At 47.1% G+C, this 25,691-nt stretch overlaps 1 protein-coding gene across 1 annotated transcript; it reads left to right on the forward strand.

Moving 5' to 3' along the window:
- The first annotated feature begins 962 nt into the window (after positions 1–962).
- Positions 963–9,546, forward strand: Mis18a (MIS18 kinetochore protein A). The gene is made up of 5 exons (XM_027415747.2): positions 963–1,356; positions 2,389–2,455; positions 4,934–5,056; positions 8,389–8,485; positions 9,118–9,546. The coding sequence occupies exons 1-5, from the start codon at positions 963–965 to the stop codon at positions 9,196–9,198; spliced, it is 762 nt and encodes a 253-aa protein (XP_027271548.1). The 3' UTR covers positions 9,199–9,546.
- The last annotated feature ends 16,145 nt before the right edge of the window (positions 9,547–25,691 follow it).

Genomic DNA, 25,691 nt, shown 5'->3' on the forward strand with positions numbered 1-25,691 from the left:
TTTTTGGCCCTAGGCTCCGGGAGGCCAGAGGATCTGGAGTTTCCTTGTGTCAGAAGCCTAAGTGTCTTTTCTGTAGCCTGTCATGGCTGCTAAAGCAGGGGGCTGAGTGAGGGTCTGGTCCCTTCATTCCTAGAAGTGAAGCCTTTGAGATTAGTTTTCCCCTTTCAGAACTGCTCACGTGACACAGATAGTGTGGGGGAAGCCGGGCATTCTACAAAAGCAGTAGAAAAAAGGACAACTCCCTGGGAGGAAAAATCCTAAATGATTTGAAGCACTTTCTCCAAGCATGCTATCCTCACACATTCTCCTTTGTTTGTCCTCATTAATAGTTCAGAGGATTACTGATCATTTAGTACGAAGAATCTGCAAGGTAGGCCTGTAATCCTAGCACGCGGGAGACGGAAGCAGGAGACTCACTGTGGGGTAGGCTACACAGTAGATTCCAGGGCAGCCAGAACAGGACAACCGCCTCAGTAAAACAAACAAACAAAATAAAATCAAAACCATACTCAGAGAAGCCAAAATAGTTTCCCGGACTGCTAACCACCTCGTGGAGCGCCTAGGTCAACCTGAAGACTTTGGATTCGAAACCTTTTGCTAGTGGCGAGAGGCACTAAAGTAGGACGCAATTTGTTTTGTTTGTCTGCTTGTGTTTTTCAAGACAGGGTGTCTCTGTGTAGACCGGGCTGTCCCGGAACTAGCTCTGCTGGGATTAAAGGCGTGCACCGCCCCCGCCCAGCTACCCCAGCACGGGCGTGTGCACTGGTGCTCAGGGTGGGGAAGGGCCAGGCGAGCCACTGCTCCTGAGACCCTCAACATCCTCGACGGTGGCGTGGCGGAGCAGCAGAGACGCTCGCACACGCCCGCCCGCCGCCCGCTGACACTCCCGCTCGGCCTCCCAGCCTAGAGCGACCGGAGGACGCAGGCGCGGTGAGCCCAGCCCGCCCAGCCGGACGCCGAGCATGCGCATTAGCAGCTGCCGGGCCCTCAGGCCCCTCCCCTCGGGCGGAGCCGGGCCTCTGGGTCCTCGCGCGTGCGCAGCGGCGCTCTTCCCGTGGGTCCCCGGAGCGCGGCAGATTCGTGCTGGCCGGCGGCTTCCTGTGCTCTCCCGGGCTGGCCTGCCCTCCTCGCTGCTGGGAAAGCGGCTCTCGGAAGACTCGAGCCGCCGCCCGCTGCTGCTTCGGACGTGGGCGAGCATGTCGGGCGCGGAGGCCGGGGCGGGGCGGTGCGAGCAGAAGGCGGCCCCGGCCGGGGAGAACCCGCTGGTGTTCCTGTGCGCGCGCTGTCGCCGGCCGCTGGGCGACTCTCTGACCTGGGTGACCAGCCAGGAGGACAACAACTGCATCCTCTTGCGCTGTCAGTCCGGGCGGCCCCTGGGGCGAGCCTCCGGCACGAGGGCCCCGGTTCCCGGGGAGCGGACGGGAGGAGGGTGGCTCCCGAGTGACCACGGGTCTCCTTCTGGGGTCTGCCATCCCCCAAAGGGCATTGCCAAGCATCCTCATGGGCATTATTCGGATGTAGCAAGCGTTTTCGCTGGCTGCTTCCTTCAGGGGAGTGTCAGGATTTCTCAGATCGCAGGGGCTCCCTTAGCCCATGGCCCTTACAGCTCCATCCATCTGCTTGCAAATGTCAAGATGTCACTGCGGATACCACTGAGTGGTACTCCATTGTGTAAATGTACCAGGTTTTCCTTATCCACTCTTCGGTTGAGGGGCATCTAGGTTGCCTCCACGTTCAGGCTGTTCAGATAGTGCTGCTATGAACACGGTTGAGCAAATGTCCTTGTGGTGTGACTGTGCTTCCTTTGGGTATATGCCCAAGGGTGGGATTGCTGGATCTTGAGGTAGACTGATTCCCAATTTTCTGAGGAGCCACCATACTGATTTCTGCCTTGCTTTCTTTATGTAGTAATACTGTTGTTAGGTTTTAAAATATAACTGGGATAAACCGGTTATAGATGTGTTTATTTACCCCACATTAATAATAATCCTTTCTTTGTAGGAGCCGAAGTTTCCCTCAGGGATTTACTGGAATCACCCCTTTAACAATTGCAGGAGGGTGTAAAAGTGTTTTTTAAAAGATTAATTTTTAGGTTGGGCGATTGTGGCCCATGCCTTAGATCTCAGCACTCGGGAGGCAGAGGCGGATCTCAGTGAGTTCCAAGCCAGCCTGGTCTACAAATCGAGTTCCAGGTCAGCCAGAGCTGCTATACAGAGAAACCCTGCCTCCAAAAATAAAAAATAAAAAAAGATTAAGTTTTAGATTAAATTCTGTTAGTTAATATTAATTAACTTTCAGATTAATTTCATCTTGCCCCAGTTGGAATGTTTTACTTAGCTTTATTCACATTTACGACCACACTAATAAAGCGATGCCGCTCTCTTCCAGGTGTCTCCTCGAATGTGTCTGTGGATAAAGAACAGAAGCTGTCCAAGTGCAAAGATGAAGACGGGTGGTAAGTAAGGTATTTTTTGTGATATTATGTCAGGGAAAACGTTTAGTTTTAAGAAGTCTTCCACCATTGTGTGAGATTGCTTGTGACATAACTTTCCATGGTAATTGAACACATATAAAAAGTAAAAATCCATTGCACAGTGGGGATAGCCCTTTAGATGGGAGAGTGGAAGTTTCTAGGTTTCTGAAGGTATAGCTAACCCTGGTCTTAGGGTTTTGGGTTTGATGCTGAAGAAAAGGGAAAGTAAATGCAGAGCATGTCTATTTTAAAGTCTCAAAGCCTGAGGGGCCGTGTCAGTGTGAGCGCTGCCTGTCTCTGCCATGTCCTGACACAGATAGGAAATACTAACACAGGGCCCATCCACAGCCGACTGGGTACACGCAGCCATGTGTGGCCATAAACAACCAGTCTCAGTCACAGACACAGCAGTCCTGGGTGTGTGTGTGTCTCTTCTGGTCTTCTCCCTCTTCTTATAAAGCCACCAGGATTTAGTCATGGGCTCCACCATGATGACTTGTCCAGTCTTAGTTGCCTTCAGGAGACCCTGGTTCTGAAGGCTGTGCACTGTCTCAGTTCAGCAGCTCAGGGGAAGACAGACCACATCCAAACGATACCAAGATGTCAGAGGGCTCACATGACCTCCTGTATGGTGTCGTGGTTGATTTGAAAATTCAGATTATCCACTTATCGGTATATCCTAGGAGTTCAAATCTCAGGTTTTTTTCTAAATCCTTTTTCTCGATTAACAATCTTGATAATGTGTTGTAGCCTCCTAATTATTATGCAGCTTGTACACATAGCTACTATATATATATATAGATTTACCTGTTCACTGTTGGTAGTGTAGGTGGGGTTTTCAACTTGGGATCTACTAAGATGGTTTTTTTTTTCTTTAAAAGTTTATTATTTCATGTATGTGAGTATTTTGCCTGCCTATGCCTATGTGCACCACATGTGTGCCTGGTGCCCACAAAAGTCAGAAGAGGGTGTCAGAACCCCTGGAACTGGAGTTCTGCATGGTTATGAGCTACTATGTGGGTGCTGGAAACCAAACCTGGTTCTCTTGAAGAGTAACTGGTGTCCTTAACCACTGTGCTCTCCAGCCTCTAAGATGCTTTTATATTTCTTTTTTAAAAAAAGATTTTATTGTCTTTTTTTTTTTTTTTCCCGAGACAGGGTTTCTCTGTGTAGCTTTGGAGCCTATCCTGGCACTCGCTCTGGGGACCAGGCTGGCCTCGAACTCACAGAGATCCGCCTGTCTCTGCCTTCCGGTCCTGGGATTAAAGGTGTGGGCCACCACGCCTGGCCTTGGCTGGGCTTGTGTTGTGTGGCTGTGTTGAGGGGAGCAGATTATTGGGTTCTGTGTGTCTGACTTTGCTATGTGTACATGGTGCTTACACCAGACCCCTGGTGGCCTGAAAGCCTGAATACTCACTCTCTGTTTCATTACAGGGAAACTGCCTGCCTTCCTACCTAGAGCGTTGATGACCCTGGGTGATTGGTTGGACATTGTAAAGGATGTGCTGACTCTTTTAGATAGTTTTTCTAATACCAGATCAAGGACTGTATATTCTGGAAAACCCTGCCTTGGCATTTTGTTTATGTTTCTTGTCATCTGTTGCAAGAAGTAGTGTGGCTCAGAGCTGACCACATTTCTCCTGCAGTCATCTTATCGTGTACACACACACACACACACACACACACACAGACACACACACACGCACACACACACAGACACACACACACACACAGACACACACACACTCACACATACACTCACACACAGACACACAGACACACGCGCACACACAGACATACACACACACACACACACACACACACACACACACACGCACACACACACTCACACACACACACACACACACACTGTATGTATGCATGTATATATATGACTCCATACAGTCAGGATAAAGCTGGCTGTAGAGGTGCATGCTTGTCACCCCAGCATTTGGGGGAGGATGACGACTGTCAAAAGTTTGAAGTTGGGGTGGGCTACATAGTGAGACCCTGTCTCCAGCAACAGCAACAACAAACCCAGAAACAACAAGAAGAAACCACAAAAGGAAAACAATAGGAAGATAGTTATTTTTCACCTGAAGCAACTCGGGGCTAATGGAGTTTAGTTTGATTTTTATTTGTTTCAGAGGGTGTGTGTGTGTGTGTATGTGTGTGTGTGTGTCTGTCTTGTCTGTGTGTGTGTGTGTGTGTGTGTGTGTCTGTGTGTGTGTGTGTTGTGTGTGTGTGTGTGTGTGTGTGTGTGTGTGTGTGTGTGTGTGTGTCTGTGGAGGTCAGGGGACAACTCTCCTTTCACACATGGTCCTGGGGATGGATTCAGGCCTTCTCACTTGCCAGCAAGCACCTATACCCGCTGAGCCGCCTTGCCAGCCTCAGCTTGTGGACTTAGCAATCCTGCTCATTGCTACTCTTCCCCTAAGTGGTGTTGTGTCTTTATTGCAGCATTCTTGAGACTCTGTCCTGTACAGGCTGCTCCCTCAGCCTTGGCTATGTGTACAAATGCACTCCCAAGAACCTAGACTACAAGAGGGACTTGTTCTGCCTCAGTGTCGAAGCCATTGAAAGGTAGGTTTTTTGGATAAGTGGCTGCCTCATGACTGATTTCTCACAGTTAGGTTTGCAGAGATTGGCATGAGAACAGCCATGCTAAAGCAACACTGTTGGGTCCAAATATGTTTTTGAATAATAATTTCTGACAGTAAAGCCAGTGAGTCACCCTTTGTGTCTAATTCACTTGGTATTGGGAAAGTCAGACACTTAAGTTACAGGAGAAAATGTGAGACTTTTTTTAAAAGGAGAAAGCGATTGAGTTGTTTTTTTATTTTTTGTTTTTTGATTCTGGGTATTTGAGACAAGGTTTCCCTGTGTAGCCCTGGCTCTCCTGGAACTCTCTGTAGACCAGGCTGGTCTCAAACTCAGAGATCCGCCTGCCCCTGCCCCCGAGTGCTGGGCTTACAGGTGTGCGCCACAACAAGTTTCAGTGCATGCTCTTAGCTGGTGCTTCTGCCTCCCGGAGGCTGCGGTCATGTGTGCAAGTGTGCCTAGCAAGATGTTTCTAAGCAATTGTGTGGACCAGCATGTACTGTCCACACTTCCGTTATCAACCTCTCAGAACAGTGCTTCCCAACCTTCCTAATGCTGGGACCCTTTAACACAGGTCAGTGGTGAATTGTAACAGTATCTGATCTGCAACCCCTGTGAAAGGGTCTCTCAACCTCCAGAGGGGTCAGGACCCACAGGTTGAGAACAGCGGCCTCAGCTGATCATGAGGCAGGGCTGGGGTGGTAGCTCCGTGCGCTATGTACAAAGCCCTGGGCTCAGAGCCCAGCGCCGTGAACTCAGTGTGGTGGTGTACACTGCAGTCTCGCACTTGGCAGGTGAGGCAGGAGGATTGGGACTTGAAGCTAGGTAGAGAGCTGGCCTTGGGAGCCATGAGACTTAGAATCCCCTCTGACTCCCCAAAAGAATGTCACAAAGAATTGGCATTTCAAATTGGTTAAGAAAGCAGTCCCTTTGGTATTCTAGTAAATTTAGTTATTTACTATAATAAACAATTGTCTGGTTTTTTTGTTTTTGTTTTGTTTTCTGTTCTTTCAAAAATGCAAGGAAATGTCTGTATTCTACAGGATTTCTAAAAAGCATTAGTAACCAATGTGAATTGGGTGTCACAGGCCCCTAATTTCAGATCACCTTTAATTTTAGTAGTGCTTTGAAAATTTCATATTCATATATACAGTGTATTGATTATATTCGTATCATATAATGTATTGATCATATTCATATACAATGTATTGATCATATTCATACTCACCCCCTCACCCCAACTTCTCCCAGCGCCATCACCCCACCTGCTCCCTCTAGAACTTCCAGGCCTCTTTTTTTTTAATCTAAATAATCTCTCAAGTCCAATTTGTTGCCTCTATGCTCCTGTGTGTGGCTGTCCACTGGGGCACAGTCCACTGCCAGGGCTACACCCTTAAAGAAACTGACTCCCTCTTAGAAGCCGCCAGCCATCACAGCTTCTTTGATCATTTGGAAAAGCCCAGTGGAAACCTGCTGTTTTATTATACATGTATAATATATGTATAATAAATACATATCTGATGCTTATTGGAATTACCCTACACTGGGGATTAGCTCATCCCAGAAGCCCTGGGTGGCCAAATAAAAAAAAAGTGCTAGATTCAGGAAACCTTACCCTCAGGACAATCGCAGATGCCTTAATGATCTTCCAACCGATTGGCCTTTTAAAATAGGAAATACAAAATTAGATCAATTGATACCGACCAATGCCTCTTAATTCATCCTTGTAAAGATGCTACCCTAAGACCTGTGTCAGGAAAGGACAATTTAAGAAGAAAAGAAAATGACTATACTTTCCTCACTTGAGTACTTTTATCATGATTAATTTCTTTTTTTTTTTCTTTTTGGTTTTTTGAGATAGGATTTCTCTGTGTAGCTTTGGAGCCTGTACTAGAACTCGCAGAGGTCGCCTGCCTCTGCCTCCCGAGTGCTGGGAATAAAGGCATGAGCCACCACCACTCACCTTAATATCTTAAATTCTTGTCCTTAAAAAATTTAAAACAGTAATTTTATCCAGTTATTAATTGATAACTTTGTATTTGGCATCTTTTAAAACCAGCCAAGTTTAAATAGAAAATTTAAAATCCACTAAGCAGGTGGTGCTCCATGTTATAGAGCAGAGGGCCAGGCTCCAGACACGTGCTCCCTTAATCGGTGAGATGCTCTCTAGGGTTCGTGGCAGTGACCTGAGGTTGTGGGTGTGTACAGAAGAGAAGGAGTTTCAGCCAAGTGTGGTGACCCGCCTGTGACCTCAGCACCTAGAGGCTGGGGGGCTGCAAGGGGTGTCTAGAGTTTAAGGCCAACTGGGCTACCCGATAATTACAAAATGGAAGATACAAATCATTTTAATCCAGTAGGGTTGGAACAGAACCCTCTTTTCTAGTTTTGCTTTAGGTTTTTTTGAGACAGGGTCTCGTTATGTATCTATAACTTGCCTGGACCTTGCAGTGTAGTTCAGGCTGGCCTTGAACTCTTAGAGATCCACCTGCTTTCCTTTAAGAAGGAATGGTGTATTCGGACTCAGTACGTTGAGGATCCAGTCAGTCAAGGGGAGCTTGAGGCAGTGGGCCACACTGCTTCTCAGTCAGGAGACAGATAGATGGAGTCTCAGCTCGCTTTACTGTCTTCCCTGGAGTCAGGGAGGCTTGTGAGCTGCCACATGGGTGCTGGGAACCCAGCGTAGCTCCTACAGGAGCAGCAAGGGTTGGTTCTTAATTACTTAAACCCTAAGTAGTTAACCCTGAGGCTGCCCAACCCTTGATAATTATTAGTGCTTGTTAAAAGTCAAACTTGGAGGCCGGGCGTTGGTGGTGCACGCCTTTAATCCCAGCACTCGGGAGGCAGAGGCAGGAGGATCTCTGTGAGTTCGAGGCCAGCCTGGTCTCCGGAGCGAGTGCCATGATACGCTCCAAAGCTACAGAGAAAACCTGTCTCGAGAAACAAAAAAAAAAACAAAGAAGTGAAACTTGGAAGCACCCATGTCTCTAGAAAGTCACATAAAGCAAACGCTGGTTTCTCAGAATTGCTCTGCTTGCCCTTGGCCGTGATGTCGCTCTGCCCCCTGCCCGCCCAAAAGAGGAGGCTTCTTGCAGCAGTGAAACTTTTCTGACGAGAGTGAATATGTAGGGTTATCTGGACAGCACCGTTAGTGAGGGGTGAGGTTACGTGTTACAGCGTCTTCAGGTCTCCACCAACAGAATGCTGTCTTCACACCCGGGGCGTGGAGTCGTGCACTCAGAGCTGGCATGGTTAGCTGCTGGGACGTTGGTGCTAATTCCTTCTCATACTTGAGCTCTCACTGCAGTGCATCTCAGTTACACTTTAGGGTCCTCTGAAAAGCAAATCGTGCCGGAAGACAAGGAGCTTTTCAATCTTGAAAGCAGAGTTGAGATAGAGAAGTCTATAAAGCAGGTGAGTTTACTCTCAGTTTATGTCCCCGCTGCACCACCCTGTGATGTCACGCGCTTTGCTTTTAGCACTTGGCAGGGAAAGAGTGCTCATCGGGCGTTAGGGAGTGGAGCCGTGAGCTGATGCTGTATCCATGGAACCCTGAACACTTTCCATGCCGAGATGGAAACACTGCTCACTAAACCAGAAACGTAGCCTTGAGCAAAGCAACACTGACATTGTTTAGCACTGTGTCTGGGGGTCTGTGTGCACCCTGTGCTTGCTTGCTAGAGGTTGGAAGAGCCTGTTGGCTCCTCAGTCAGGTCTCTGGAGTGAACCAAGGTGGTCAGGCTCAGCAGCAACTACCTTTGCCTGCTATGCCACCCTGTGGCCTTAATCGGATTGGCTTGCCTGGCATTTGACTCATTGCTAAATACTAATGTTCTTGACTAAACATTGTTGTGTTGTGACTAAAGCTAGTAAGATTATGAGTATGCCTTATTCAAGTTAGAGTCACTTCCCTACAGAGTTTTGTTAGGCCTAGCATCTTTATGTCATGCAAAACATTCAAAATGGCATGGATTATTTTAATCATTAACCTATGATTAATTAATCGTACGCGCACTTGTGTTTCTTCATGCCCTTTCCATCGGTAGATAGAAGATGTCCTGAAAGCCTTGGAAATGAAGGTGTGGGAGGTGGAGTCAAAGCTGTCCTATGCTGGCCGCTGCAGCTGAGCTGTGCTCTGCCCCACCCCGCCCTGCCCCGCCCTTGTTCCCAAAGTACTTTAGGAGAAAGAAATCACGTTTCCCAATTTTGTGAGTTCCTATTTTCATAAAAGACCCGGGGTGATTTTTCTGTCTTCTTTTTCTGTTAAATTCATTGTATGTGTACATTTTCCTGTTTTTTTAAACTTTGTCATTTTTAATACTTTGTATATTTATGAATGAGTAGTAAGAAAATCACTCATCTCGGGTAAGAGTGTAGTGAAATGTATTAGATTTGGACTTTTTATAATGTAAAACTTCTATAAGGAACATGTATTATTTTTATAATAAGGAAGAGAATAAAGATTTTAAAAGTGCTTAAAGGTTCATTTGTTTGTTTACAAACCAAATTGATATTTAAGTGAGATAAGAAAAATTGTGGGACCCTGAAATCCACATATTCACTGAGCATGCACTGTGCTCTGCTCGGCCCAGAGCCCTTCCTTGGTACAGATGACACTCGTCACAGCACCTTGTGGGACCAACTCACTCAGTTCCCGGTCAGTTGTTCGGAAGCACCCTGAAAACACTAGCATTACAGCAGGGTAACTGGTGGTGTGCCCTAGTGACTGGAAGGCTTTGGGGCATTTCAGTTCCAGCTGTGACACAATGTCTGAACTGCACGTTTAGTTTTTTTTTTTTTTAAGATTTTATTATGTATACAACATTCTGCTTCCATGTATATGTGCACACCAGAAGAGGGCACCAGATCTCATAACGGATGGTTGTGAGCCACCATGTGGTTGCTGGGAACTGAACTCAGGACCTCTGGAAGAGCAGTCGGCGCTCTTAACCTCTGAGCCATCTCTCCAGCCCACGTTTAGTTTTTTATTTGACAGTTGAATATATTCATCAAACAGAAGATGGGCCACAGACATGCCTGTGGTGTGCAGGAGCTGGCATCTGAGAAGTTCAGAAATAGCTGAGCTGCTGGGTAAAGCACCAGCAGCCTGGAGTTGGGAGAGAGGGCCTGTGAGAATTTCACTAGAGACATCGGCAAGCACTGAAAAAACAACAAGACAGCTCCCTCTTCCTCCGAGCTGCTCCCTAGCAAGGTGGCCTATTTCAACCTCGCTCCATCCTGTTAAACTTAGCAGTGAGAGGAAAACACTTCAACACACGAAAGACCGTTCTTAACATCTCATTTGTTAAGTATAAAATGGAAGTCCTACAGCCATAGGATTATAGCTGCATCCTTCCATTTCTTCCAGAGATAAAAGCAAAGGGCTTGAAAACAAACGACCTGGAGTCTTACGCAGTCGCTGTCATATACATCATTTTTATTCTCCCTGAATAAGAAAACTGGTCAGCATCTGTGCAAACAGGCAGAGGACGTAATTGCCATCACTGCTGAACTGGGGGTGGAGGAAGAATTCACACTTCAGCTAACCACATGTGGGTCCTCAGTCTTCATAGTGTGGTGCCCTTTTCCTCTGTGTGTGTGTGTGTGTGTGTGTGTGTGTGTGTGTGTGTGTACGTGTATGTGTTGTGTGAGAGAGAGAGAGAGAGAGAGAGAGATCAGTGTAGGATCTGAAGATCCTACTTAGGTCGTGGGGCTTGGAGGCAAGTGCTTTTACCCATTGGGCACCTTGTCAGCCCCGCCCACCCTGTTGGTGTAGCCCTGTGCTGCTTTGCTGACATCTGGCTGGCTGAGCTTGTGTTCATAGGTGTGCTGTGTCTCACTTGTTCCCTTTGAGGCCCTGGAAGATCCTCTTGGTGACTGCAGACTGCCCAGCAGTACTGGTTATCATTCCTCGGTTAATCACGGGCTTCACTGCCTTGATGATGTGATCTAGACCTGGGGGAACTGCTCCTTGGAGACTTAAGATGCCTCCAACCCCTTCTGAGAGCTGGAAGTGTCAGACCCTGGACTCTGAATGGAAGCAACGCATGACTTTTTAAATGGACAGTTTTCATCCGGTTTTTTTGTTCATCAGTTACAAGGAGGAGTGGCGCCACCTGTAAAAGCTAAGCCTAGAAAACCAGTTGTCTAAGTTCCCCTTCATGTTTTAGGGTTAACATACAAGAATAAAAGGAAACACCCCCAAATGAAGTGATAGCGTAGGGCTTAGCATAAAATGTTAACTGTGAGTAGGAATTCAGGGGGAAATTACCCAACTCAACTCATTTACATGTGCAATTACCCACCTGTGATCGTTCTACTGTTGTGTCTATCCCATCTCCCACACAAGCTAAAAATATGTTGTATTAAAAATTGTTTTTTTTTCTAATTGAAAACAGTGAATTCTTAGAATTGGAGGTGAAAATATGAATATTTAAAATAGGACTGTGATCACCATGGGTGCTCTCTCTGTCTGCCAAGTGTGAGTGAGAAGCCCAGCAGACAGGCCTCATAAGCGCTCTGCAGATGTACAAATCTCAAGGGGGACTCTGGAGGCAAATAGACCAAGATAGACCAGAGAGCGTCGTACTTCACCCAGTGCCAGGAGAGCCAGCTATAGCATTGTCCCCGTGTTAGGGGATGGACTCTGCTCCCCCACAAGGATGCCCTTCTCAGGAGAAGGATGATCTCAGGTCTCAGGTTTGCAGGAGGAAGTGGTCCCAGGGTTTCAGCATTGTCAAGGAATTATACCACCCCACAACCTTGCCTGGGTTGGGAGGACAGGAGCCTAAGGGGAACGCCATCCTGGGGCACGTGGTCCCCAGAGTGATGCGCCCCAAGTGGAGCAGTGCTGGGGTGTCCCACGGGTCAGGGACCTCCTGTATACCCTTGGGGTGGACACCTCCCTCCATCGTAGAGGCTTCAGAAACCCAGACTCCAGGCCTTCCCTGCAATTCATGACAGTAACAAGTGCTCCCTGAGACTCTGATGGCCCTCATCATGGTCACCAATGTGCCAAGTTTGCTGGGGGCCCGAACCGTCCACTTGACCTCTTCCATGTACATACAGTATGTTAGTGTCACTTAGGCAGAACTAGATTTGTTTTTTCCTTCCTGATCAGACCACAAGGGGCCGCATTTCACCACATAAACATTCAGCGTGTCTGGCTACTCACTAGCACTGCACCGGGACAAACAGTGGCTGCTGGAGTCCCTTCCAACTAACCTGAGGCTTCTCAGGTAAATAGCACAGCCAGGGTTCCCCCAATCCCTTCACACCCCGCCCCATCAGATTACTAACAGTTTTTCATCTCATCCCTGAAATGGTTCCCTCCTACGTTTCCCGCAGTCTTCCTGAGACTCAGAGTGCACAGGGAAGCTAATTATGGTTTCTCTTTCACTCGCTTCCTATGTTGCCATGACTCAGTTTCATCATCACTCAACCCCCCTTCCCGAAGGCTGACTCCCTAATAGCCGTGTCTGCCAGCTCCATTTGGTATTGCCAACTGAGGGGTGTCGGGCTTTGGGGAGATGCACTTCTAATCACCCCACCAAAATGCCTGACTCACAAGGGACTTCTCAAGAGTTCTCTTTGGAAGGCCTAGGGAACGGCACTGTTAATAGACTAAGACATCCAAAGCACCTTCAGTGAGTCCATTTTCAAAACGTAAGTCGGTGAAGGCAGTTGGAGTTGGCCCCCTCTCTCTACAGCTGCCATAGCCGTGAATTCAAAGAACCACAGAGCAGAAATATGGGAGGTGCTGGGGAGATGGCTCAGCTGGTAAAGAGCTTGCCTCGAAAGCATGAGGATCTGAGTTCAATCCCTGGGACCCACGTCAAGTGCTGGCATGGTTGTGAGTGCCTGTGACCCTAGCACTGGGGAGGTAGAGACAAGAGGATTGCCAGGACTCATGGCAGCTTATCTAGCCTAATTGGTGAGCCTCGGGTCTCAGGGAGACCTGTGTTAATATAAAAGCAAGGACAATAGCTTTCAAGGAACATCATCCAAGGCTGAACTCTGGCCTTCACAGGTTCCTATACATGTGACTGAGGGCATGTGTGTGTGTGTGTGTGTGTGTGTGTGTACTCGCACGCGCACACACACACACAGTCTACTTCCTGAAAATACTTGAGAAAAGTTGTATCTATATCTGTAGACTCCTTTTCATTGTTAGTTCCTAAATTATAGCATACAACATTATTTGCGTTGCATTACCTTGTATTAGGAATCAAAAGTAATCAAGAAGTGATTGAAAGTGTGGGAAGAAGTACTTCAGCCATGTGTAAAATATAACTCCATTTTGTAGCAGGGAGGGCTGTGTTATGTTTCCATTTGCTGAAACCCAGGTTTGCATTCTCGTATTTAAATTACGCTCAAGGTACCAGCCGAGGCAAAGGTTGTTCTGTGAGGTCCAGTCAGAGAGAGGACCCCGGAGCTCTGTAGTCTGGGTCCTGTTGTGCCTATAGCAGACGGTACAGTTCATACCCTTGACCTCTTATTTCCCAGGCTCGGTGTCCTCAACTATGATGAGGAATTGGGTTAAAATGACCTGTGAAGTTCCCTTTCAAATTCATCTAAAAAAAATAGAAAAATGTTGTGTTAATTTTGTTATGTTTATTTTTTGTGTGTCTCTCTGTGTGGACACATACAGCGTATGTGTGGCGGTCAGAGGACAGCTTCTCTCCATGTGGGTCCCAGGGTCAGGCTTGTCAGCAAGTACCTGTACCCCTTGCCATCTCTCCAGCCTCTACTATATTTGTTTTAATTAAGCAAAGGTTTGAGGGCTCCTAATCTGAAAGCCTAGACTCTGAAATCCAAAACTTTCTGAATGCCAACATAACCCCATGAGTAGAAAACTTGACGGCCGGTCTCAGGTGATGGGCCACAGTGAAAAACTCATAGAGCTAAAATTACTGTGTGAAGAAGTTACCTCCGCTCTACCTATGTAAGATGTGTATGGAAACGGTGTTGGTTTTCTGTTCACTCTTTGCGCCCAACCCCCAGGCTTCTCATTTTATGACGCAAATATTTCAAAACCTAAACATATTTGAAATATCCAGCAGTTCTTTCCCCAAGCTTTTCCAATAAGGGTCACTCAACTGATAGTGCTTTGAAATGGAAGCCGTGCCTGGGCAGGTAGAGGTTCCCAGCAGCACCCGAATCCTGGTGGACGTTGATCACATCCTGCTATTAGAACAGGAGACCAGCAAAGGGGTTTGGAATAGACGTGCCGCCCACGCTGCTGCATGGCGGTTGTAGCTGGCTGGCAGGTGGCAGGTCTTGAAGATATTTTTGAATTGGCTCATGGAATTCTGAATAGAATTCAAACATGGGCACGTGCGTGCTTTGTTTCACGGCATGCCTGGTCTCCAATGTTTCATCCGCCGTGGTGATTGTCAAAACATGCAAGTGATTTCTCTTGTCATAATTGGCTTTGTTAAAGAGAGCTATCTTGCTGTAGTCATTTCACAGGCTCAAGTCCCCCTGCCCTCTCTCCTCCACCATTGTGTCAGCAACAAAGCCATAACCAAGTCAAACTGAATTAGTCAGCATTGGCTGTCAGCCCTGGAGCAGGACCGGCAAAGTCTCGTGATGCCAGCCTGCTGGGCACTGTCTCCAAGGCAACAGCAGCTGTCTCTGTCTCTCTCTCTGAAGGGAAGCCTAGGAGAATCTGATGTGGTCCTTTAGAGAGCCCGTGTGGGGGAGATGGTCTGTGAATGAGGAGCCTGCTTTGTTCTCTCCTCACTAAGGATGTCTCATTCACATTAATTTTCTCTCTTTCTCTGAAATCAGCATTTGGATTGAACCGTTTGCCATGGGCAGTTAAAAGCATATTCATGCTAGTCTGAAATGCCCTGCTTCATTGTCTACATTAAAAGGCAAAGCCAGGTGGTGGTGGGGGCACACGCCACCCAGCACTTGGGAGGCAGAGGCAGAGGCAGGTGGATCTCTGTGAGTTCGAGGCCAGCCTGATCTACAACAGCCAGGGCTATTACACAGAGGAAAGCCCAGATCAGATTATCATGAGTCAAGACACAATAAAAGGTGCAAGTCCTGGTCCCCAAGCACAAGGGCTCCTCCCTCTGTAATGCCCTTCCTGCCCATAGGACTGTAAAGTTTTGTCCAAACCGGGATACATTACACAATGGAAGAGGAAACTTCATAATTAACCAACATGACAGACACACAGTGTCCCCGCCATCCATGTGTTTAGTTAGCATCCACCCCTTGCCTCGCAGTGGGAGCTCCTTTGAACAAATGTTTCCTCAGCCAGTGGAGTTGGAAGATTTCTGAGCTCAAGTGATAAAAGGCTGTGCTCTGGGCTTCGGGATAAGATCTAGTCAGAGGACTGGAACAGAGAGGGTGCCTCAGCAGCTCTGACGATCAAACAGAATGACTGCGGGGGGGGGGGGGAGCTCTGAGGAAGGAGGGTGGGCTGGGCTGGCTGGTCAGTGGAAATGAGATTCTGTCTAGGAGAAAAAATTTGCTTTATGCTTGAGCAGGGTCATATGAACCAATACAGCTTCCCACCACAATAAACAAGACAGCAAATTTGTTGTTGATGAAAAGCTGTTTCCCAAGCATTTGCTGAAGGTAGATACCAGCCAGACTGGGAAATGTGTTTAGTTTCGAATAATGATACTAAGAGAAACTGGGAAGGCTGTGTATATTAGTCAGGGTTCCCTAGAGGAACAGAACTGATATAATATATATATATATATATATATATATATATATAGTGTGTGTGTGTGTGTGTGTGTGTGTGTGTGTGTGTGTGTGTGTGTGTGTGTGTGATATATTAAAATGGCTTGTAGGCCGTGGTCCAACTAGTCCCACAGTGTCTGTCTATCAGTGGAAAGTCCAAGAACCCTGTAATTGTTCAGTCCACAGGGTTGGATGTCTCAGCTGGTCTTCAGTTTATGCCAGAATCCTGAAGAAGTAGTTTCAAATGCCAGTGAAGGACTGGACTTGCTAGCAAGAGAGCGAGAGAAAGCCAGCAAAGTGCAAGCATCCTTCTTCCATGTCTTTACAGTTCCCCAGCACAAGGTGTGGCGGATTAAAGGTGGGTCTTCCCACCTCAAGAGATCCTGATTAAAAGTGGATCTTCCCGCTGCAAATCCTTTAGTTGAGAAAAAAAAAAAAAGAAAAAAAGAAAAATCCCTACAGGCATACCTAGCCGCTTGGGTTTCAGTTAGCTCCAGATGTAGTTGACAGCCAAGGCTTGCCATCACCCTGCACTTCCACACTGTCGAGCGAGGATGCTCACCTCAGATGCAGACGTGTGCTTTTTCTTCGACCATAGGCTTCCTGATAAAATAATCTTACAACTCTTATAAATTACCCAAGAAATGCACTTAGCTGTGTCCAAACTCGAGTTGCCTATCACACATGGAGTCAATGCCCAGCACAGCATAATCTTAGCATGCTGGTGGATGCCCGAAATCCAAGCATTAGTGGGGAAGAGATAGGAGGACCAGAGCACAGGCCACCCTCAGCTGCATAGTGGGGCAGCCTGGGATACACGAGACTCTGCCTGAAAACAAGCCACATGGATGTCCGGGTAATGGAGACAGTAGAATAATATGTACCTTACATAATCACTAATAGAGTTCAGTGTATCCTTCCCTACTGTTGTAACACGCTTTATTTATAGACAATTGTGAGAGTCAGCTAACTGCATGCTCTGTAAGTAACGTATTATGAACAGCTCTCCATCTCACTAATTATACAGGCGTAGCCGTCCACATGGTGACAATGGCATTTCACAACACTGAATAGTTCTAGAAACTGAACTCCCAGCATCAGGTTTCTGCTATGAACGGTGACAGTGAATGCTTACTTGCGTGCATATGGGCATCCTGGGTTGCAGGAGTTTGGAGGGTTCCCAACATTGCTCACTCTTGTTTGTTTATGGGATGGACACACAATAAAAGGCAAAAACGTGCTCATAAGTCTCGTTCAGACACAGCCCTAGGCATGACTCTAACCTCTCTGTTAGTTTCCTTACTTGCTACATTATAACAATTAGAGAAAAGGGGTGAAAAACCAAAGTTAGAAAGTACCTTGTTTCTATAGGGATTTGTTATTTTCTTTTCAAAATGATGTTAACAGTTCTACTAAAAACATGATCTTTCCAGTTTTTGTTTTTGAACGATCAATAAGTGATTGGGAAGTCAAGGTGCCTGACTGGGCCCTTCTGGGGAAGGTTTGGGACTGGTCGACTGCTCCTCCACCTTCTGAATTGTCACAATGGGAGTCAGTGAGCTTGCTGTGTGACGGTGGTGGTGGGTGGTCCACGGCTCTCTTCCCTTTCCCCACCACCTATGGGGAGGCTGTGCTAAGAGCAGCCCTCAGACCGCAGTCTGATGCTGTCCAGCCCTAGCAACAAAGGCCAACTCGCTGTCAAGATAAAAACAGCCATTGGAAGGGCAGTCTGGGAAAGTATTTCTCTGAAGAATCCTGGGAATTCCAGCCTCACATGGGAGAGAACTGGAGTGGGTGACATGAATGAAAAAATTGGCAGCCTCTACTAAACCCCATGAGCGAGCAGTATCGCTAGAATCGCATCTATTCTGAGTACCTGTGCCTTCTCAGGGCAATGGGAAAAGCATGGGGGAAATACCACAGGCCACACACAAACGGGCCTGGAGTTCCCCTTCCCTCCAATGCTCCTCACATGCTACCAATCTCTAACCTGAGTGCTAGGTCATGCTGGGCATGACCTTCCCCAGTGCCCAGGGGAAGGTCACACTGGAGTACTCCTCTCCAGTGCCCAGGGAAGATCACGCTGGGGTACCCCTCTTCAGTACCTAGAGGAAGGGCCTCCTCAGCGCACACACTGTGAGATTCTCAGGGAACCCTTTCTTTTAGTTCTGCTGATCCCAGAGATCAGCCTGAGTAGAGGATCCTATACCCTCACCAAGTGCTGAATGGATAACCGAGTCCAGAGAGAGGAGACCACTATCCACACCACTCTTGGGAGATCTGGCACCACCAGTCACCAGCAAGGAAGCGTGTAGGAATTTCACAACCCTGGAGGCCTCTAAATAAAATAATATCACTTCCTATCCATGTGGTAAAGTGTTTTGGGTTAGAAGGAACTAGAAGCCCAAGTTAACAGAGACAAGAATTTTTGAGTTTTCCAACAAGATAAAGCAAACATGTTTCCCTCTTCTGGCTTGGCTTCCAAAAATTGAGTTCTAGAGCCAGGGAGATGGTTCAGGCTGTGCAAGCCTGGCGACCTGAGTTGATCCCCAGAACCCATACAAAGGTGGAGAGAGAACGAACTGCAAGTTTGAGGTCAGGTGAGGGAGCTGGACTGGACTGACGGAGAAAGGAAAGCATCCTTCTGGCCATGGTGAGCCAGCATTTGGAGGGGCGGAAGTGTGACCACCCTCCTGGAGTGGAGACCTTCGGAGAGCCTTCCCTTCACTGTGGATGGCTCCCTTGCAGTCATCCAAAATTCTTGAACGTTTTGCTACATGGTACTGACTGACCACAAAACTGTATCAATGCATCCAGGCAGTTGATGGGACAAGTCCTTCCGTGTTTGTTTATCTTATTGGTTGTTGAATAAAGTACTGTTGGCCAATAAAGAATCAAGTTAGACAGGACTAGGAGTCAAGGAGGATTCTGGGAAATGTAGTAAAGATAAGTCTTGTGGTCCAGGAAGGAAGTGACAAAGCAGGCAGACTCAGAATATAAGCAGGAAATTGCTTTCTTGCTCTTCTTCTTCCTCCTGCTCTCTCTCTTCTCTACGGAGCCACCATGTGATCTGGGGAAGAGGATGCCAGCTGAAGGCGTCCTCGATAAGTCTTATAAAATATATGTATTTATGATAATTAAGACTGAGCTAGCATTTAAGAAATCCTAGTCAATTGGCCAGCAGCTTTGTACCTAACATAAGTCTCTGTGTGTTATTTGGGGCCCTAACGTGGCGGGTGGACTTGGGTGGCTTTGGTAGAAAGACTTATCATTACAGGCAATGGTGGCGCACTCCCCTAATCCCAGAACTTGGGAAGCAGAGGCAGGCAAATGTCTGTGAGTTCGAGGCCAGCCTGGTCTACAGAGTGAGTTCCAGGATAGATTCCAAAGCTATAGAGAAATCCTGTCTCAAAAATACAAACAAACAAAAGCTGTATCAATGCATTCCCACCAAGTTTTGAACTGTGTTGTTGGTACCCTGGAAGAAGGAGTTGGGATTGGGTCCCCCTAATAACAGTGCCTTAATGACTCAATTGTTTTAAAGCCTAAGAAAAAGGCTTCTAGAGTCTCCCCAGTACAGGAGACAGTAAAAAAAGCCTCTCCCTCGGTAAGGAGAGCCCAGGGTAGACTCTGACACTGGCTTGGAGTAGGTAGATAGCTGCCTTTCGGTGTTGGCTTCAAACATTAAGTGTTTGTTTGTTGATTTTGTCTTTCCATTGCCTGGCAAGCTATAAAGAGAGGGGTGGATCATGTGTGGTTTGTTCTTGCATGTGACAGGTCTGCAGAGAGTTATGAAGACACTCCATTTGTAGGCATCAAGGGTTAAAGGCCAGGGCCTCTGATCTGAGCCAGCTCCCTAAACTCCAGTGTCAGGGGATTCAGGTAGTGGGTGGAGAAGGGTCCACACCAGTTTCCTACAGGGAAGTGGTAGTGACTCCTGAAGGATTTGGGGCTATTGAACATGAATGAGGAGGGGAGTGTGGGAGCCAGCGAGGATGTGTGGGGGGGCACAGAGAGTAGGAAACGAGAGGCTGAGTTGAACTGGGCACTCGAACTCACAGCCACTCTCCCCCCGACATTTTCCAGCTGAGTGAAAGACTGTTAGTCCTCAGGAGTCTCTTCATGACCTTCTTCTCCTTCACTGTACCCAGGCCTCTTCTTGTCTTGAGACGGTGGGAAGAGCTGGGAGGCTGCCCGAGGGCTCTGTCAGGCTAAGGGGGAGAGAGCTCAGACGCATCCTGCATCCGACCCATCAGTCTACACACAAGGCACCGCCCAGAAGCTCCAAAGAAGCTGGAGAAGACAGAGGCGGCTGTCTCTGGGTCAAGAAACCACCAGGAACGAAAAAGACACGAGGTCCAGGGTCTCCAGGGATGGCGGTTGGAGCCTTGGAAAGCCGAGTCTCAGTGTAAGGGTGGTCTTGTTTGAGCCCATGGGTGAGAAGGAAAACGGAAACATCTCTATAAACATCTTTAGGGAGTTGCTATGGCATAGTGAGGCTTAGTTGGTATCGAGTTCTGTGTTAATAACTTCTTTTACAAGTATGTGGATCTAAAATGATAGTGATGCTTATTAATTGTGCTACTAATTGAGTTCACTGACATTTGCATAAATACATATATTGTGTTCCCAACTACCCCTCTCATCTTCCGCCTCTCCCCCTCCTCTTCTTAATCCTCTTATTTTATAATAGCATGGGTACTTCAGGTAGCCATTTAAAAATTTCAGTTGCCACGTAGGAAAGGATGTGCAATATTTGTCATTCTGCCTCTGACTGACTTTGCTTAGCAATGATTTCTGGTTTCATCCATTTTCCTGTCAATGACATGACTGTGTTATCCATGGCTTCGTAATACTCCATTGGTGTATGTATGCCATGTTTTCTTAGCTCTTTGGGTACCTACACTGTTTCCATATAGTAGGTATTATAGACAGTGGCACGATAAATATAGGTACATGTTTTACTTAAAAAAATAGTACAACTTTTCCAAAATCGATATTTTGGAAAGAATATTGGAGGAAGATTCGAGTTTCAAACAAATGTAAGTGTTGGGGTCTGGTGAGACCTTGTTGTGGGATGGCTTATAGGCTGGCCAAGGTGTAAACAAGACTCTGAAGCCAGAAGGCAGAGCCCGTATTTCTGCTGCACACCCTTCTATGGGAGGCAGTGATTCCAGACGGTTTTTCTTCTCCTCTGTGAAACCAGAGTATGAAAATCTTCCTCACAGAGTGGTTGCCAAGCTTCTACAGAAACTAACCCCTCACAAAAACTGCCTCACAAATTGCTGTATAGAGAGCGGAGGCCGGGGCTGGGGAGAGGGCTCCATCAGCCAAGTGTTTGCTGTGCAAGCATGAGGAACTGAGTTCAGTGCTCTGAACCATGTAAGGTAGCAGGCAGGACGCAGTGAACACACTGGTCCTCTCAACTCTCAGGAGGCAGAAACGGTCAATTCTGTCAACAGCCAACCAGCCTCCAATACTTGGTGAGTGCCAGGCCAGCGAGAGACCTTGTCTAAAACAATAAGAAAAACTAACAAGGTAGAACACGCTGAGGAAAGACACCAAGGTGGACCGTTGACCTTTGTACACACACACACACACACACACACACACACACACACACTCACACATTCACACTCACACTCTCACACAAGCACACACAGAGTAGTGGCTAGAATTTTAGTACTGGCAAGCAAACTGGTGTGATTTCTTTTTTTTCCTACTGAGGATAGACTTACCGTGGTTCCTTAGTGTCACCCCTAAAACATATCTAAGCTAGTTCATACACATCTGAAAAACAAACATTGCCACCCAGGGTTGCTTGGCACTGTCACACGTACAGTTTGTCTCTGCTCACTTGTGATCCCTTGGACGAGGGGGGACTGCTCTGGTTATTGAGAGCCAGTCCAAGGCTCATGCTGCCCTCTTGCTGAATGTAACACCAGAGAGTTGTGAACTGCTGCCTTGTAGCTCGTGAGGCTGAGCAGCGATGGACAGCCCACCCCCACTCAGGCATCTACACTGAAATACTGCCTAGAAAGGTACTACCCTCCACAGTTGTCTGCCAGTGGACTCTGGAGTCTTGGTCAGTCAGGAAGAATTAATGACAGCTGTGCAAGTGATCTTGGGTTTATTTTGAGGCCATTCCAAAGCAAGTTGGAAAAGTAATTTTATTTGTGTAAAGAAGACAGAGATGTTAGAAATTCACTGCCCACTGAGCCTTTTCAGTTTTTTTCTGTTTTCTAGTTTCTTGATTCCTGTAAGTTCCTAACTCTGGGATAAGTCAGTTTTACTGCTTCCAACAAAGGAATGTCCTATATGCTTTCACTGAAAGAGAAATGAGCAGGAGAGAGGGAGCGAGGGAGTCCAGACCTTTCTTTCTGGAGAATCCAAATTTCTGAGGAGGAAGTAGCTGCCTGGGCCAAAAGTTAAACAAACATCACACAGAAGTGAAGGCATAGAGATGGCTTGGGAATTTTCTGGGGTCTTGGGGTCACACAAAGGGAAGCAAAGGGCTCCGTGCAGACACTCGGTTTGGATCTCTGGCCTTGTCAGGGCTGGCCAGAAAAGGCACAAGATTAAAGGTTTCCCGTATGGCTTTTATCCCTCTTTAGTCCCCAGTGGTTTGAACAAGAGGAAAACCCATTGACGTTTGGCTATAAATGTGTCTTCATGCTCAGTTACATCTAAGGGAGTTTTATGAGCACCTCTGGCCTGCCAGGTTCCTAGCTCAAGGTTTATCAAACAAATCCAGCATCAAAGGACTCCAGTTCAAATCCCCAGTGCCATCACTCTGGAATCTTGAGCCAGTAGCACCATGTTGGTTCCCTTTAGGCCCGTGACAGACGCCTTGTCTAGAAGCGTAGTAGGCTGGGGAGTGGGTGGCTGTAGTCATCTGTCAGGCTGTCATAGGAAAATGTCATGGACCATGTGGCTTAGATTATAGACACGTGTTTGCTTGAAGTCCAGAGGCATTAAGTCTGAGGTCGTGTCTTCTGCCTGCTTAGCCTTCTCAGTATGTCCTTGTGGTGGTTTGAATGAGAACACGTTCCATTGGCTCCTGCATTTCAATGCTTGGGTCCCGGCTTGTGGTGCTGTTTAGAGAGGTCTGGAACCTTTGGAAGGTGGAGTCTTGCTGGAGGAAGAGTCACAGGGGAGGACTTTGAGAGTTTATATGTTTACTCCACTTTCAGTTTGTTCTTTCTGTGTTTACAGTGAAGATGTGATCTTTCTGCTTCCTGCCACACCTCCCCGCTAGTATGGACTCTTCCTCTGGAACTGTTAGCTCAAATAAGCCCCACCTTCTAGACCTAGTCTTGCTCTCGGTGCTTTATCACAGCAACAGAAAAGTGTTTGATTCTGTTGTCATGTGTCTGCGTCTTCTCTGTGACCTTAAGAGTCTTCTGTACACAGGCATGCGTCTCAGTCTTCTTTTTCACGGGGACACTCGTCATGTTGTATTAGGACCCACCCTAAGCCTCATTTAACTTCATTACTATTATTATTTTTAAAAGCTCATCTTCATATATAGTAACATTCTGGATACTTGGAGTTAGGACTTTATACATTCTTTTGTGGTCCATAATTCTAGCCATGATGGTGGGTCTCGCTGGGGAGGCATCTCCATCAAGTATTGTTTCCATCTTAGTGACAGGCACATGACATTTTTTTCTCTGTGTTGGCTCTTTTCGCTCTGCAGAACACTAACTTCTTCATGAAGAGCTCATTCCCTGAAAGGGGGATGGCGCCCAGAGCCATGGGAAAAAAAAAAAAAAAGCCAAGCCCTAGGGAGTGTGAGGGCTCAGGGTTGGGGGTTCTGGTCTGGATCACACCACTGCTTACCACGTGGGCTGGATGTCATCTTCTGAGGTAGTTTCTCATGTCAGACAAGGTGAGCAGGTTCAAGAGAGTAGGCTCGGTGGCAAGTTGACCCCCAACCCTACCGGTGAAAAGCAGAGTGCCAGGGTGAGGGTAAACAATTGGCACCGGCTGGAATCACCGAGAAAGGTCTTGTGCTTGCTGGGACTGGAGTGTTTCCCACCAGTACTGGGCTGCAACCAGCCATCGTCCCTGACTGGCTAACTTTTTTTGGTCAAAAGTAACTCATCTGCTTTTCTGTCTTCTGAGCCCAAACAGCATGTGTTTGACTGGGGAGTCTCAGAGAAAGGCACGTTCTGCTCTTTCCCATCAGCCACCAGCTTATCTGCCCTGGTGCCAGCTCTGGCTGACACGGCCTGGGTCTCAGTACAGATCTGGCTGCTGCCTTTGGAATCCTTAAGGCCTGTCACTAAGACAAAGAGCCTGTGGGAACTCTAGTGATAGAGTTAGAACAAGAGCCAGCAGACACAGGCACTCTCAACCCCGAGTTCTGGAACAAACATTTCTCAGGGACACAGTCTTCTCTTCACTGTTCCATATGGGTGCATTCGTTTTATTTCGTCTTTTAATTTTATGTGTAAAAGTGTTTTGCCTGTATGTGTGTCTGTGCACTATGTTTGTGTCTGGTGTCCTTGGAGATCATAAGAGGGCATAGTTACTGATGGTTGTGAGCCACTATGTGGGCACTTTATTGAACCCAGGTCCTCTGCAGGAGTGATAAATGCTCTTAACTGCTGAGCCAGCTCCAGCCCCTGTTGATAGATTTTAAAAATAGATTTTTACATTTATTTCATTTGTGTATGTGTATATTGTTGTAGAATATTATTTTAAGCTGCATTACACTGGAACATTTGTTTAACATGTAAAGATGTGTGGCTTTTGTTTATGCTGCATTTGTTTAACTGTGTGAGGCTGTGATTCTTTGTCTAAAATACTTGATTGGTCTAATAAAGAGCTGAACAGCCAATAGCAAGGCAGGAGAAAGGAAAGGTAGGGCTGGCAGACAGAGAGAACAAATAGGAGGAGAAATCTGAGAAAAAGGGGAGCAAGATAGAACAAGGATTGGAGGATGTCAGGGACCAGACACCCAGACACCCAGCCAGCCACAGAGTAAGGGTGAAAGAAAGATATACAGAAGTAATAAAAGGAAAAAGCCCAGAGGCAAAAGTTATTGGGATAATTTAAGAAAAGCTGGCTAGAAACAAGCCAAGCTAAGGCCGGGCATTTTTAAGTAATAATAAGCCTCTGTGTGATTTATTTGGGAGTTGAGTGTCGGGCCCCCCAAAAGAGTAAGTGCAAAGAATAAAAAACAAACAACAACAGTATATGTGCACACCTGCTCTCACACACACATGCAATGGCACACATGTTGGAGTCAGTTCTGTCCTTCCACCATGTGTATTCTAGGACTGGAGCTCAGGCCATCGTGGTAGGCAGCAGGCACCTTCCCTACTGAATCACCGTGCCAGCCCACATGAATGGATCTTGAAACTTTGACTGTGTGCATTGGACATCTTACTGTGGCTGGATAACTCACATCCTCTAATGATAGAACCAGAGAGAAGAAGACCACACCTTAGGGGTCACTCACATGTATCTTAACAGAACCACAGAACTAGACCAAAGTGGAAAAAGGCATTGGAGAGAAATCGACTCAAACAGCATGGTCCCAGACCTAGATCCGGTTAGATCTCAAAGACAAGTGTGGGACCAAGGGGACAAGCCATGCTGTCCCAGTTGCTCATCCAAACCAATGGGAGACAGGTGGCTGTTATGGTTGGAGTGTGATTTGTTCTCCAAAGTTTGTGTGCTTGAGGCTGAAGGGGAATTGAAACCAGATTATCAAGCAAATCTGCCTAATCCAGGGTTCCTCCTCACCTTACCCTTACCTTCCACAGTGACCAGGTGAGATACGGTTCCTCCATTGCGGTGGGTTTGACCAGCAGAAAGGCATATGTGAAGGGGCCCCTTCTAGCATGTCCACCATGTAGTGTGGTAGGGACTATTGATGCAACGGCCCTCACATCAAAGCCAAGGA

This window comes from Cricetulus griseus, chromosome 4 (assembly GCF_003668045.3).
Source record: "Cricetulus griseus strain 17A/GY chromosome 4, alternate assembly CriGri-PICRH-1.0, whole genome shotgun sequence".
Taxonomy (NCBI): domain Eukaryota; kingdom Metazoa; phylum Chordata; class Mammalia; order Rodentia; family Cricetidae; genus Cricetulus; species Cricetulus griseus.

What these genes read in the sequence shown, in the direction of transcription:
- Mis18a (XM_027415747.2), top strand. Translation starts at nt 963, where the DNA reads ATGCGCATTAGCAGCTGCCGGGCCCTCAGGCCCCTCCCCTCGGGCGGA. An exon ending in CAACTGCATCCTCTTGCGCT is followed by an intron (nt 1,357 to 2,388) that starts GTCAGTCCGGGC and finishes GCTCTCTTCCAG; the next exon opens with GTGTCTCCTCGAATGTGTCT. An exon ending in TGCAAAGATGAAGACGGGTG is followed by an intron (nt 2,456 to 4,933) that starts GTAAGTAAGGTA and finishes TCTTTATTGCAG; the next exon opens with CATTCTTGAGACTCTGTCCT.